This window comes from Gobius niger, assembly GCF_951799975.1.
Source record: "Gobius niger genome assembly, chromosome: 24".
Lineage (NCBI taxonomy): Eukaryota > Metazoa > Chordata > Actinopteri > Gobiiformes > Gobiidae > Gobius > Gobius niger.
The window spans coordinates 1406849-1422628 of NC_136875.1; the positions used below are offsets into that span (position 1 = coordinate 1406849).

Below are 15780 nucleotides of genomic sequence, written 5' to 3' on the forward strand. Positions count from 1 at the left end.
ACCTGGCTGTAGCCTCAGTACCTGGCTGTAGCCTCAGTACCTGGCTGTAGCCTCAGTACCTGGCTGTGGCCTCAGTACTGTAGTGTCAGTACCTGGATGTGGCCTCAGTACTGTAGCGTCAGTACCTGGCTATGGCGTCAGTACCTGGCTGTGGCATCAGTACTGTAGCCTCAGTACCTGGCTGTGGCCTCAGTACCTGGCTGTAGCCTCAGTACCTGGCTGTGGCGTCAGTACCTGGCTGTGGCCTCAGTACCTGGCTGTGGCCTCAGTACCTGGCTGTGGCATCAGTACTGTAGCCTCAGTACCTGGCTGTAGCCTCAGTACCCGGCTGTGGCGTCAGTACCTGGCTGTGGCGTCAGTACCTGGCTGTGGCGTCAGTACCTGGCTGTGGCGTCAGTACCTGGCTGTGGCGTCAGTACCCGGCTATGGCCTCAGTACCTGGCTGTAGCCTCAGTACCTGGCTGTGGCCTCAGTACCTGGCTGTAGCCTCAGTACCTGGCTATGGCCTCAGTACCTGGCTGTAGCCTCAGTACCTGGCTGTGGCCTCAGTACCTGGCTGTGGCATCAGTACTGTAGCCTCAGTACCTGGCTGTGGCCTCAGTACCTGGCTGTAGCCTCAGTACCTGGCTGTAGCCTCAGTACCTGGCTGTAGCCTCAGTACCTGGCTGTGGCCTCAGTACCTGGCTGTAGCCTCAGTACCTGGCTGTAGCCTCAGTACCTGGCTGTGGCCTCAGTACCTGGCTGTAGCCTCAGTACCTGGCTGTAGCCTCAGTACCTGGCTGTGGCCTCAGTACCTGGCTGTAGCCTCAGTACCTGGCTGTAGCCTCAGTACCTGGCTGTAGCCTCAGTACCTGGCTGTAGCCTCAGTACCTGGCTGTAGCCTCAGTACCCGGCTGTAGCCTCAGTACCCGGCTGTAGCCTCAGTACCTGGCTGTAGCCCCAGTACCCGGCTGTAGCCTCAGTACCCGGCTGTAGCCTCAGTACCTGGCTGTGGCGTCAGTACCTGGCTGTGGCGTCAGTACCTGGCTGTAGCCTCAGTACCTGGCTGTGGCGTCAGTACCTGGCTGTGGCGTCAGTACCTGGCTGTAGCCTCAGTACCTGGCTGTAGCCTCAGTACCCGGCTGTAGCGTCAGTACCTGGCTGTGGCGTCAGTACCCGGCTGTGGCGTCAGTACCCGGCTATGGCCTCAGTACCTGGCTGTGGCGTCAGTACCTGGCTGTAGCCTCAGTACCTGGCTGTAGCCTCAGTACCTGGCTGTAGCCTCAGTACCCGGCTGTAGCCTCAGTACCCGGCTGTAGCCTCAGTACCTGGCTGTAGCCTCAGTACCCGGCTGTAGCCTCAGTACCTGGCTGTAGCCTCAGTACCCGGCTATGGCGTCAGTACCTGGCTGTAGCCTCAGTACCTGGCTGTAGCCTCAGTACCCGGCTATGGCGTCAGTACCTGGCTGTAGCCTCAGTACCCGGCTGTAGCCTCAGTACCCGGCTGTGGCGTCAGTACCCGGCTGTGGCCTCAGTACCTGGCTGTGGCTGTCCCCGTTGAGCTGCTCCTGCTGCTGGGCCTCTGGGCTCCCCACAGGCACAGAGTACTGCTCGGACCCCTCACAGAACTGTTCAGAGCCAGCAGACAGAGGGACTGAGTAATTCTCCTCCGACAGGAACACCGGCCGCTTTGAGATGTGGAGCGTCGAGGACTCGAGGTCCGCCAACAAGGCGTCTGCAAGAGAGAAACAAATACTGCTCAAATACACGTATACACCAGAAATACAGTGAGTAAAAAACACAGACTGGACTGAGTTGGTAGTCGAGCTTATTCTTAGCTCCTGTGGTCAGAAATCACATTTTCGTGAATAATAAAGAAGAGATACTGCCATAAATTCTCAAAACACAGCAGAAGTTTACTGCATTTGAACGAGAAGACCTCAGGGGAAAAGATTCAATCCGGTTACATTTATAGCTACACGACATGGCCAAAAAACATTTTACAAAGAGGTCAGTGGTGACTTAAATGAATGGATTCTTTCCTAATCTTTGTGTAGATCCAATATACCAATGTTCTCCACAGAGTCCAGACTCAACCCCAGAGAGTCTTTGGGATGTGATTCTCCATCACTGACACAGATCTGGGTAAACAATGAACGCACCAACGGATAGAAATAAATATTGTGCCAAAGGAGAAGCTTTTCCAAACAACACCAGTGAATGTGCTCTTATGAACACTTAAGTCTGGTTAAATATTTCAAGGACCATCCTCTACATCACCGTAGGAGGTCACGGCATGGTGAACCTCGGGCCAGATCCAGACCAACCAGTCCAGACCCAAACCTTTGATTCAAACTAAAAAACCCGACTGACTGTGGAGCGGCTGCAAGGTCTCTCAGTTTCTTTCTACAGCAGCGGCAAACTAAGAAAGATCCTTCACATGTGGTTTTATCACATTTTTGATATTTTGCTTTAGTTACGTTTTATCAAGAAGCTTTTAGATTTAGATAAAGCCAAAGTTGAGAAAAATGTGTTCCGTTGAAGTGAGAGTTAAGAGGTTAAAAGTCATCAAATTGGATTCAAACTGGCAACAGCTGCAGTTTTGATGAACTTTTACACAATCGTTTGTACAAAAGTTGCCTGTTGTGTCTAATTTGGTTTTGAATGTCAACATTTCCCCACATTCCTCGGATTGAATGACAATATTTCAATGTCCCAAGAATGTTTGTATTTGTGGCATTAAAAATGTAGTATTTAGGCATTAAAATGGCATTAAATACCCTGAAATTGAACCTCCGTGCAACAACATCTCCACTTAACACACGCTGTTTGGGGAATTTAACTGTAGAGTGCTAATAATCCAGACCGGTTTCATGATGTTTGTAGCACCACAGCGTATTCTATGTTATAGCTATGGACACATGCATTTGAAAGGGGAGACTCTAGGCTCTCCATAGGTGAAAGCAGTTTAATACTACGTGCCTCAATTCTTGAGAAATCTAAGCTAAACAGAGGCTAGTTTTGATCAAAATCACTGATGTTTGTTCTAGAAACAGAGATAATGCGTCTTTTATGAAACATTCTCCTTTCTGATTAACTCCTCTCTCCTCTCCTCTGCTCTCCTCTAGGCATTAACATTATGGGAAGAGAAAATGCCTAAATATCTCAGTTTCAACAACAACATTGTTGACATGTTTTGAAACACCGGGTGTTGCCGCAGATCGATCTCTTTTTATGGCGTGTGCATTTAAAGAGCCTGATTCTCGGATTGAAGACTTTAACAGGATGTTTCTCAGCCATCCTCGGACTGATTCTAACCATTTAAAAAATTCAGAGCAATGTGAAAATCTCAACTGTTTTGATCTTTCCATGGGAAGCCGCTCTGCTTTGTCGCTCCAGAGCAAGAGAGAAGTGTTGACTTTACAGCTTTGCTGCGCAACACCACACCCCCTTGGACTAAAAAAAGAAAAGAAACACAATAATATATATGAAATGTCCAGATGTGACTTTTCACAAGTTTCTGATCGTCATCACAGAGCAAAATCACACATAAGGTGTATGTGCGCCTAGTTTCATAATTTAAAAAACCCAGCAAAAACAAGTTTTTCCGTTTTTGGGTCTTCTTGGAAGTCTTGGACTCCACGGCATTTGGAACGTTTTTTCACAGAGATCTTTCAATATCTTTTTCCTGCCTAATTTATTGAGCTTTGAACCCAAGGAGAAATTGCAATTTGTATTGATATTTTAACTAATGAGCAAACTTTTAATAATATGTCACAAAATAAGCCACACATTTAAACTCTTCACTGAAAATGTACATGACAGGAAACCTGCTACACATATGTACGTATGTCAGTAATCTACCACACACGTTTCAAAGTGATATCTCTACATTTAAAGAGTGTTGGCGTGTATTTGGCGTGTATTTGGCGTGTGTTTGGCATGTGTTTGCTGTGTGTTTGCCGTGTGTCAAAGCGGTGCCTGGAGTAGCATTAGCCCTAAGCCTCGGACACATAACATTACAGGCTTTAGAGCACAGCCGTATCGCTGACGCTAACGCTTTATTTAGCTCCGGTCAGCGCCGCAGAGAGGCTAACCTTACAGCCGCCAAGAGTACAGGCACATACTGCAAATACTACCTGGAATACCACCACCACAGTACTACTACCACTACTACAATATGAAGGACATTATCAACACACTAAATTTAGCTTGACACAGAAGCCAAACTGACACCCACAGGCAGACGAGCGCTAACAAACAGCGCTAAACATAAACCGTGCTGCTCACTGGCCACCGTGACGGGTGTTTCCAAAAGCTAAAGCCAAATAGAGATTTATAAGCCAGAAGTACGTCGTAAGTGAAGATATGAGCGTAAAGTTTGTCTCATCAGCAAACATTTGTGGCTGTAAATGTAATTGTTTTGGACGGACAGGAAGAAAGAGTAGCTTGCTCTCGAAATCAAGTTATAGATACCATTTTAAGGACTTTACACCATTCTGAATATAGATCATTTGTTCATTTGTTCATATGCATTTTGAATTCTTATTTCCCTATGTACAGTCCTACTTTCATATTATTGAGGTTTACAACCAGCCAAAGTGAAAATCTACCAGCGTTTGGCTAGTCGGCTAGCGCTAATGTCAAGCCCTGCTGACAAATACTAAAAACGAAAACTCAGATACTCGGGACAGAACCACCTAACCTGAGAAGGAGCTTTTAAAGATGGCCGCGCCCTACGTGACATGGAACAGATGTAAAGCTTTATTTGGACGTTTCCCAAATAAACTTGTTAGACGTCACCATGAAACAGAGAAGCTTTACTGTTTCTAACGTCTCAATTAAAGGTTTAAAGGAAAATATGAAACTACTAGCGCTTAAAAAATCACTTTATCTACGACAAATATAATAAACACATTATACTATATTACTATATTTTATATTATTATAAAGAAGTTTCTCTGTAAACTGATTATGGACACTCCAACATGTCACTTAAGCGGACGCTCCATCTCCAACTGGAACACTAAACCTTTTATCCTGGTGAGATTTTCCAATTTCCGACATTACTGGAACGCATCATAATACCTGGACTACTCCAAAAAGACTACCACTACTACAGAGCTTACGTTCTGTCATGATTTTGGATGGGTTTTCAAAAAAGATGAAGAGAATCAACAAAATTCAAAGTTGTAAGAGAAAGTCATGTGGTACTAGGACTACAACTACTACAACGACTACTACTACAACTACTAGGACTACTACAATTGTAAACGTTCCGTCTTCATCATTGCTCACAGGTTGGAGATCAAGGCTTCTGACATATTTTCCCTGAAGAAGGCAGTCCTACTTCAGTGTGTTTAGGATTAGGATTAGGATTAGGGGCTAGGGTTAGGCTTAGAGTTAGGATTAGGGTTAGGAGGATTAGGGTTAGAGTTAGGGTTAGGATTAGGGTAAGGGTTAGAGTTAGGGTTAGAGTTAGGATTAGGGTTAGGGTTAGGATTAGGATTGGGGGCTAGGGTTAACAATTATTTACATCCAAATCTCAAAGCGTATTGACAGGAGAGCTCACAGCCTATATGCCAGCGTGATACCTAATTTGAAAGCCAAGACCTTCTAGTTTCTAAAATATGTGTGAGATCTGTGCGAGTGAAACACAGCTTACATTACATTTGCCCTTCTTAACCCGAATTTTACCCTGACTAGGGTTAACTAACCCTAGCCCCCCGACCAGGGGGGACAGCAGGTGACAGGTTAAAGGACTGACCCCTCTAATGTAAATGGAGACTTTTGATGCAGTCGTCACTTAAATGTGCTATTTTTCACCTGCATTTCTTCATGGTTAATCACGGAAATGTTGGCCTTGGTACAAAAACAAGAACGGGGTCCAGTTAAGAAGCAGCAGCAGCAGTTGTAGTTGTGGTAGTCGACAGGTGAGAAACATACCTTAAAATAACCCAGCATTACAATAGGAAAAGTCTCACCGAAACTGAGAAAAGGCAGAAGGGAGAAGGTGAAAGTGTCCCCGGCCCCGGCGTCTGCAGCCCAGAGCCGCACTGGGGCTCGAGGAGGGTCATCGGTGTAAAGTTCACCCCGAGCTCTGCCCCTAAACCATAAACAACACTGAGCGGGAGGAGGAGGAGGGAGCTGTAGAGAGGCCTACACATTAAACAACTTTCTCCTTCATAACAACATCTTAGTTTTCACTCAGACCAGACTCTGCCTTCACGTTGACTTGATGATGTCATGTCGTCTGAGCCGGAGACTCCCAGGAAGTGTCTGTGCCGCTCCCTGGTCTTTCCCACGCTTATTCATTCACAAATGCTGACATGTTTGGTGTCCACGTGTAGCACGATAGGCTGTGACCTGAGATGACGCTGTAATCCAAATATGGTAATTTCCTTTGTGGGAGACAGCAGCGGCTAAAGACGGGAGGAATACACACAGGGCGCATGTGCAGACAGAGGGACTAAACTTTAGGGCCGTTTTTATTCCACTCCTTAACAACATCTGGACCTTAAGACTCCACTCAACTAGTCCAAATGTGAATGAAGGTTTTATCACAGGGATTTTTCCATATCTTATTCCTGACCTGGACTCAAAAAACAAAGCAGATTATTTCCACTAATAACTAGTTTATTCAAACACTAAACCAGATCCAAAATGAGCAAATCTTTGGAATTAATATGTCACAAAATAAAACCACACATTTAAACATCGGCTCTGTCCAAACTCGAGGACTTAACAAGAGAAAAAAGTTAAAGAAAAATGTAAATGTGAGAGAGAATATTGAGAATGTGAGGATAAAAAGAGTGGGAGCCATTGGCAGCACTCACCGTCAAGACATGTCATTCCAAAACAAATGTCTGAACAAATCTAAATCTCAAAGCGGAATAAACGGAGTACTCACTAAAGTATTCAGAGCGGGGATCAGGAGTTGCTGGCGCTGGAGGCAGTAGTAGTAGTAGTAGTAGTAGTAGTAGCAGTACTGTTCGGTGTGAAGGGCTGAGGAGTGTGAGGCACAGGCTCAGGGAGTGGAGACTGTTTACACAGAACATGACTCACACTGTCACACTTTATTACAGGGCAATGTTCAAGCGGACGTTATTTCAAAGTACTGAAGTATGTGCAGTAGAAAGTACTTCACAGTAGAAAGTCCAAATCTGTTCAAATGAGTGTCTTAGGCTTTTGGACAAATGGACTTAAGACTCAGCAGAAAGTAGGCTCAGTGTTATATTTATGTTTGAAAGTAGTGGAGTAAAAGTAAGAAGCTCTCGACACAAATACTACTCGAGTAAAGTACAGATCCTGAATGACTGTAGTACATTTACTTTGTTACTGAACAGCTCTGATTGGTGTCACATAAAAAAAAGGAAAATATCAAATGTTTTTCTTTAATTCTGATGGAAAATGAGAAAAATGTGGGCACAGACACCTGAATCGGAGTCACCTAGAGGAGCGTTCAGTCTTTTTACAATCTGCAGTTTTTTGTCCTTTCCCTCCACACTCTGGACTGTAGCCACAGCTGCCCTGGGGCGGGCTGAGGGCAGTGTGGCTGAAGGAGGATAACCGCAGTGTGTTCCAGACACAGCGGAGACAGGGATGTCAGCGGCAGATTCACTCGCACCCGCTTTAGCGTTAGCCACGTTAGCAGCAGTGTTAGCATGGTTAGCATGTTTGTGATGCCTCTGGGGCCTCACCGCAGACTGACAGGGGACAGGGAGAAGCCGAGACACGGGGCACAAGGACCCAGCTCGAGTACAGGCACACACTTTGGTTTGGTAAACATCAGCTGTTTGGAAGTAAAATAAATAATAATAAATAAAAAGGAGAAATGTCCTTCGTGGCTATGTTCCTTTGTCGCATCTTGGTACGGCATTATGTTATCACGCCAGCCAATGTAATGGAACTGGTATAATAATAATTGGCATTTTTCCGATAAAAGCCATCCTAACAACAAATGCCAGTCTGATGATAAGGATTAAAGACTGCTTTTAATCCCAGTTTGATTTTTTTTTTTTTACAATTCATTTTAAACGTTTATTTTAGGAGGTTGAATCAGGCTGTAATTGGCCTATACAAACAGAAGATGGCAGCCTTCACATCAACATGACCTTACGTTATTTTGTTCAATGGAAGGAAGTTATATTTTAAGGTCTCCAATGTTTTATGATAATAATTATTCCTATTTCCTTCCGATGACTTCACACTTTGTCACGTCCTGTCTTCCTGAGTCAGGCCCAACTCCAGCTTTAACTTCCGACTCCGACTCATCTCTTTCAAATGTTGAAATCACAGACTTTTTTCCAATCATTTGATACTTTGCAATGTGTAATTTTCAAATGTAGTGATGTTACTCTAATATCACCTTTTTCAGTTACGAGTAAATCCATTTCCAAACTGGTAATCAGATTAAAGGAACGATACAGAGTATAAAAATGTGAAAATATTTTTAACATTTAACATGTTCTGCCATGTCCTAATGTGTAGAATGAGCTCAGACCTGTTCACCACAACTGCCTCTAAAATCCTGCACTGTCACTCAGAAAGGTGTTGTTTCGGGTCCAAAGTGCCGTCATGCATGAGCTTCATATAGAAGCTGTTACATGTAAGACCTGAGGTGGCAGTAGTGAGTAAAGGTGTCTTTTACTCATGAATTGTCCGTGAGAGTAAATACTACGCTGACAGAAAAGACAATTATTATTTTTTTACTCAAACTTGGCTGTAAATACTGTTAAAGTGGCGCTAGCCCACTGTTAGCTTTCTTCTTTGTGATTCCATTAGTGTGTATTGATGACTCCGACCCGAAGGCAAATATTGTAAGAATTCTGCAAAGGACCTACAGAAAACAGTTCCGTGACCCACTTTGAGCCCCGACCCACCAGTTGAGAACAACTGATAGGAAATGCTGCCCTTTAACATGGTTTCTCTCCTTTCGTGCCGCAATAAACAGGATCCCTTTAAACAATCAGCGGCGTCTCTTCCTTCCCACCTGCAGAGAGCGTTTACAGAGATGGAGGAATCTGACTGACTTTGTGTCAAACATTGTTGATGTTTGAATATGTGGCCGGCTAATGCTGCGTTCAAGTGAACTGAGGAGCTGGTTTACCCGAGATGTCATTGTCCCCATGTTGGTTTGTGCTCATGTGGTTTTCATGTGGGAAAGTGGGGATTTTGATGACATCAGTTACACATTAGCGCTTAGCGGCAGCATCTCAAAAGCAAAACTTTTGTTCATTTTATAAAATATCATGTGGATTGATTTTTTTGCCAGCATTAATGTCACAGTTGTCACTCAGAGGACGACAGCTCAGACTTAAGTCAAGGAAGGAGCAGAGTTTCACTTTAGCTCACATTAGATCAGGGGTGTCCTCACGGCGGGCCGCGGGCCGCATATATCATAAAGGACTATGGCCTCATAAATAACAACATCTTATATTTATTTCACTTCATCAGCCTGTGTCACATGTTTCTCAAAGTGCTACACAAAGTCATTATTCATTCAACCCACACTCGATGGCAATAAGTTACTATTGTAGCCACAGCTGCCCTGTGCAGACTGACCATTCACTACGTGGCTGTAATATGCTGTTTAAATCCTGATCTCTTATTATGTCAGCGTCCTCTGCTGGACACGTGTGGAATTCTTTCCTTTGTTAAATTTAAGCTGCCCCCTAGTGGCTGGAGTGAGCAAACTGGTTATTTCATTAAAAGTCCATAACTCCGCACAGGAATGGGCTAGAGACTACTACTACTACTACTACTACTACTACTACTACTACTACTACTACTACTACTACTACTACTACTACTACTACTACTACTACTACTACTACTACTACTACTACTACTACTACTACTACTACTACTACTACTACTACTGAGACTACTACTACTGAGACTACTACTACTGAGACTTCTAACACTACTACTACTACTGAGACTACTACTACTACTACTACTCAGGAATTCATGCTCTTCAAAAGATCTGCCGTGTTTCCCAGTCATTTTTCCCCAGTTGAGTGAGCGTTCATGTGCATTTCCCAACTGGAGCGAACGTTTTTCCCAGTTCCAGAGGAGCACATGAACGCGTCAAAGAACAGAAGCTAAATGGGAGCACATCAGAGCTCTGCTGAGTTAACATGCCATCTAACTTAGTCACTTTTAAAATCAGGTAAAGTAACTTCAGCTACTTTTAAAAGGAGTAAAAAGTGATCAGACTTTTCAAGGTCTCTCAACACAAACGACTGGAATCAAGTAGATCCACATAAACTACAAAGTAAATGGACACGTGTGACCTTAAGAGATGACCTGACTAACACAGACAGATCTGAACAGAGAGCAATCCAAACCGATCCGGGAGGTTTGACTGAAGAGTTGAGCAACAGCCGAGGCTGAACAAGCCGCGACAACGAGCCCTGGAAGATTCCAGCGCAGAAAGAGGCGCCCGAGGCCCCAGATCTGAGCCACACAAACACACGTCCACAGGCACAGGGCCAAGCGGAACAAAGCGCTCTTTAACCAGTTCCCTGCCATCCACCTGCGACTCACACGGAGCTTCAGGAACTACCAGGTCTTAGCTTTCAAATCCATCCACCTGGGACTCACACGGAGCTTCAGAGACTACCAGGTCTTAGCTTTCAAATCCATCCACCTGCGACTCACACGGAGCTTCAGACACTACCAGGTCTTAGCTTTCAAATCCATCCACCTGGGACTCACACGGAGCTTCAGAGACTACCAGGTCTTAGCTTTCAAATCCATCCACCTGCGACTCACACGGAGCTTCAGACACTACCAGGTCTTAGCTTTCAAATCCATCCACCTGGGACTCACACGGAGCTTCAGAGACTACCAGGTCTTAGCTTTCAAATCCATCCACCTGGGACTCACACGGAGCTTCAGACACTACCAGGTCTTAGCTTTCAAATCCATCCACCTGGGACTCACACAGAGCTTCAGAAACTACCAGGTCTTAGCTTTCAAATCCATCCACCTGGGACTCACACGGAGCTTCAGAGACTACCAGGTCTTAGCTTTCAAATCCATCCACCTGCGACTCACACGGAGCTTCAGAAACTACCAGGTCTTAGCTTTCAAAACATCCACCTGCGACTCACACGGAGCTTCAGAAACTACCAGGTCTTAGCTTTCAAAACATCCACCTGCGACTCACACGGAGCTTCCGGAACTACCAGGTCTTAGCTTTCAAATCCATCCACCTGCGACTCACACGGAGCTTCAGAAACTACCAGGTCTTAGCTTTCAAAACATCCACCTGCGACTCACACGGAGCTTCCGGAACTACCAGGTCTTAGCTTTCAAATCCATCCACCTGCGACTCACACGGAGCTTCAGAAACTACCAGGTCTTAGCTTTCAAATGAGGCATTGCACTGAAGCTCGAGGGCCCTACTGTACATGTTTTAGTGTACAAATGGTCTCCACTGAAATGTTCACACACTGATGGACACAGACACTGGAGGCCAGGAGAGTGAAGTGTCTTGCCCAAGGACACAACGGCAGTGTGCACCAGCAGGAGGCGGGGAGTCGAACCCCTGACCCTCCGATCATGAGACGACCGGATCTACTGCTTCCTCAGAAAGACAAACTGAGTAACTTTCAATGCCCTGATGAGAAGATTTTATATATACGCCACACGTTAAAAAAAAATGGTACCTCCTCCAGTGAAGGGAGGAATGACAGAAAATGTAGTAGTAGTAGTAGTAGTAGTAGTAGTAGTAGGAGTAGTAGTAGTAGTAGTAGTAGTAGTAGTAGTAGTAGTAGTACCCTCACTCTTGCAGCAGGGGGCACTGTTGAGTTAAGGTGAAATGCTGTAGTTTTTGAAGTGTACATACATCAATGTGAACTGTAGATTATTGACATACATTTGAGAGGAAGATGTATTTTATGATAAAGTGCCAATTTATATAAATTCTGTAAATTGCCCCAAACATTGTGACGAAACCTAAATAACGGAGAGGTTTAAAAGTGTGGTTTATTCCAGCGGGATTTTAGATCTAGTTTAGTTTTAACCCCTTAACGCCTATTGGCGTAAATCGGCAACATACCTCTTCTTGCCAGACTGTGGCTAAAATAGCGCACGTTTTCCCTTGATACCTGTTTGCGCACATCCATGCCGTACCTAGGAACGTTTTGCACTAGTTTCTCGTAGGACCGGTCAGAGAAGGAACCACAAGCGGGTCATGGCAGCTATTTAGCAGAAATAGCATTTCTGCAAATCGAGGCAGCAACTTTGATGAAATCTTAAAATGTAAATTGAGTTGTGCTAAAATAAAATGATGTAGCAGCTCTTCGTTTCCATCTTTAGATCATTGATTGGAATGAACTTCGTGTGATGGATTTTTTGTTGTTATTTGAAGATTTAGGTACGTTGTAAATCGGCAACATCAGGCCATAAAGGAAAACTGCAGTAGCTCCATCTGGTGGCCACAGCTACCGCATTTTAGTAGGATTTAGATGTATTACAGTGCTAAAACGTTTTTAGAACATGCCATTTTAGTGAAATTCTATAATCATTGTAACAATAACATAGAAGGATATAAAAAAAAAAGTTATCCCTTTTTTTACACAGAACAAAATGAAACCGTTGGTGTTGTTTGCAAAGCGACCACAAGGTGGACCTACTGGACCACAAACAAGAGTTCCACGTCCGAAAATAATGTGCAATTATAATATAATTTGCAATCAGATACCTCTGATGTACATTGTACATCAGAGGTATCTGATGTACAATGTATTATAAAACCTCAGGAAAGGGAGCAAAATCTAATAATTAGTCATAAAAATTGTAGATATTTTGTAGATAAATTGTCTGCACCTTTATAAAGTGCTTTTTTTTCTCCTCCCTACATCAGGTGATGAAGCAGCAGCAGCAGCGAAGGCACTGATGACAGGAACAGCAGTGATGAAGATGTTACTGAAAATCATGATGCCCTTCCTGTTACCAGTGCTGCTGCTGCAGGACGGCATCAGCTGCTCAAAATCAACACTTTACAAGTATTTAGTGAAAAGCGTTAGCTCTGTTTACTGTTCAAATATCCTAACCTGAATACACAAGTGTTCAGTGTATATTACAGTGCATTTACATTTGTAATAATTGTGAATAAATACATTTTGTCATTTTAATACATTTACAACTTTTGCCTGTTGTTGTCAAATTACAACATACCCAAAATTGCATTATGCATTATGCCTGTTGTTGCCGATTTGCAACATACCTAAAACTATATCTATACTATGTACGACATAAAAATTTACAATCTCCACTTAATTTAGCATCAGCTTGAAAGCAAAAACACTGATAATACATTTTTTTTATATAATGGGAAATTAGTTCAGGCGTTAAGGGGTTAAAGCTATATATTTGTGGAAAAATCTGCACAAATTCTCATTTTGCTCAGTCTTCTGAAATTCAAAGCTCATTAATGAGGCAGAATTCGGTATTGAAAAAATGTTTTGTTTCCAGGTGAAAGTTTACAAGTTGAAGCCACACTGCAGAAGAGTCTGTCTGTGCAGCGGGTCATCAGTCTACACACTCACTGTCATCTGGCAGCCTCATTCCAAAATGGATGACATTTGTTTTGTTTTTTCATCCATCTACACACAACACCCCATAATGACCAAGTGAAAGAGGTCTTTTAAACTGCAGCACTCCACTGATCAGACCTTATGGTGGTGATGTCTGTGCGTCTGTAGGTTCTCCCATTTCCTCAGCTCTGATGGTTCTGAACCATGGAAGAGTCCTGGTGGTTCTGAGCCATGGAAGAGTCCTGGTGGTTCTGAACCATGGAAGAGTCCTGGTGGTTCTGAGCCATGGAAGAGTCCTGGTGGTTCTGAAGCATGGAAGAGTCCTGGTGGTTTTGAAGCATATGAAGAGTCCTGGTGGTTCTGAAGCATATGAAGAGTCCTGGTGGTTCTGAAGCATGGAAGAGTCCTGGTGGTTCTGAAGCATATGAAGAGTCCTGGTGGTTCTGAAGCATGGAAGAGTCCTGGTGGTTCTGAAGCATGGAAGAGTCCTGGTGGTTCTGAAGCATATGAAGAGTCCTGGTGGTTCTGAAGCATGGAAGAGTCCTGATGGTTCTGAAGCATGGAAGAGTCCTGGTGGTTCTGAAGCATTCACTAATGATGGCGGTCACTGTGCTCTTCAGGACCTTCTCCAGCTCTGAGCCTCCACGCAGACCTGTCTGAGTCTACAGACTCTTCCTTTGGCTTCAGGGCTTAGTCTCTGCTCTGACATGAACAGTACAGGGCGGTGTGTGCGCCGCAGTGCTCCGCCTTCACAGCTAGAAGGTCCTGGGTTCGATTCCCACCTGGACGGGGCCTTTCTGTGTGGAGTTTGCATGTTCTCCAGGGTTTCTCCGCAGGTACTCCAGTTTCCCCTACCACTAAAAACATGTACAACAGGCCAGGATGAATGAATGGTGGTGGTCAGACGTGAGCCGTCAGTCTCCCCCGGGGGAAACTGAAGCTACATCTGGAAGTTACCACCACAGAGAATGGAGTGAATGTAAAAGTGTCTCATGTAATTATGGGGTATTGTGTGTAGATGAGGAAAAATGAATGAGGCTGTAATAAAACAAAATGTGGGAAAAGTGTAGGGGATGCGCTGTATGAATATCACTATAACAATATCTAATATCAGTGGCTTTAGTCACTGCTTAAAGTGACCGTCAGGACTGAGCACATGAAGGCTTGGATTTGATTTATTTGAGGTTTATTTGAGTATTACACTGTGGCTTTAAGAAACCGAATTGGCCCTAGACCTGGATATTGCTTGCAGTGTGTCCCCTTCAAAGGCATGTGGAGAAACATGAAAGTGGTCAGTCCTGGTGTTGAATGAACGCTCTTCACACGTGGATTCAGTTCCAGGCAGAGAGAGGCTTCAGGGCCACGTGTGTTCTTTAAATCTGCCTCGAAACACCTCGGAGATGTTTCTGTGTCCGACTGAGCAGCTCCAAGAGGAGTTCACACATTCCAAAACAGGTTCAGACTCGAGCTGAAGAATCCACAGAGACTTTCAGCTCCTGCTTTTCCTTCTCCAAACGTCACAGACACGACGGCTTTGGAGAAACAAGCGTCTGTCACAGCGTCGCGTTCCATCAGGTCACACATCTTTCTCCATCATAAAGGATTGATAGTTTGTCTTAAAGCTAAAGGCTAACATGCTATAAAAAATAATGGAATAAAAATAGATGCTGATAAAAAATGATGGTTTATATGCAGATTAGTTTATATTGGAGGCATTATTTCAATTTGTATAATGCATGAAGCTAATGTTAGCCTTTAGCTTCAAGACAAACTCACTGATCCTTAAACACATAGGCGTCTCCTCCACTGAAATATTGACACTGTACAGCAACTTATTCACCTGCAGGAAGTGACCATCTACCAGAAACTCACTGTCCACCACAGAATCTTTAGGAAATACGATCATTCGAACAGGTCTAAGCTAATCTTAATGGAATTTAATACGGACAGGAAGTACTAGCGCCCACAACATCAGCGCAGAGGAGCTAGCGTAGCCACAATGTGCAACAAGCCAACTGGCTCCTTTGGCTGAAACATTTTGACGAAAAGCTTTGCATGAAGGACGGAGATGAAGGAGGATCTTCATGCTCGGCAACAGTGCACACTTTTTCAGCAGCTCTTCCTGAAGTGAACACACGTGAGCCCCTGACACTGACGACCAAAGCAGCAACGCACCTTTACTGAGACCACCACAGAGGGACCACCACAGAGGGACCACCACAGAGGGACCACCCAGTGTCACAGTCTGACCC

The 15780-nt window shown here is 44.3% G+C and overlaps 1 protein-coding gene across 1 annotated transcript in view; it reads right to left on the minus strand.

The window, feature by feature from the left end:
- The window catches only part of LOC306982566 (paxillin-like), a 62428-nt gene that overhangs the window by 21378 nt on the left and 25270 nt on the right, over window positions 1-15780 (minus strand). The window contains exon 2 of the mRNA XM_079582539.1: window positions 1517-1713. Coding sequence (XP_079438665.1) covers window positions 1517-1713 — 197 coding nt within the window. The remainder of the gene's footprint in view (window positions 1-1516; window positions 1714-15780) is intronic.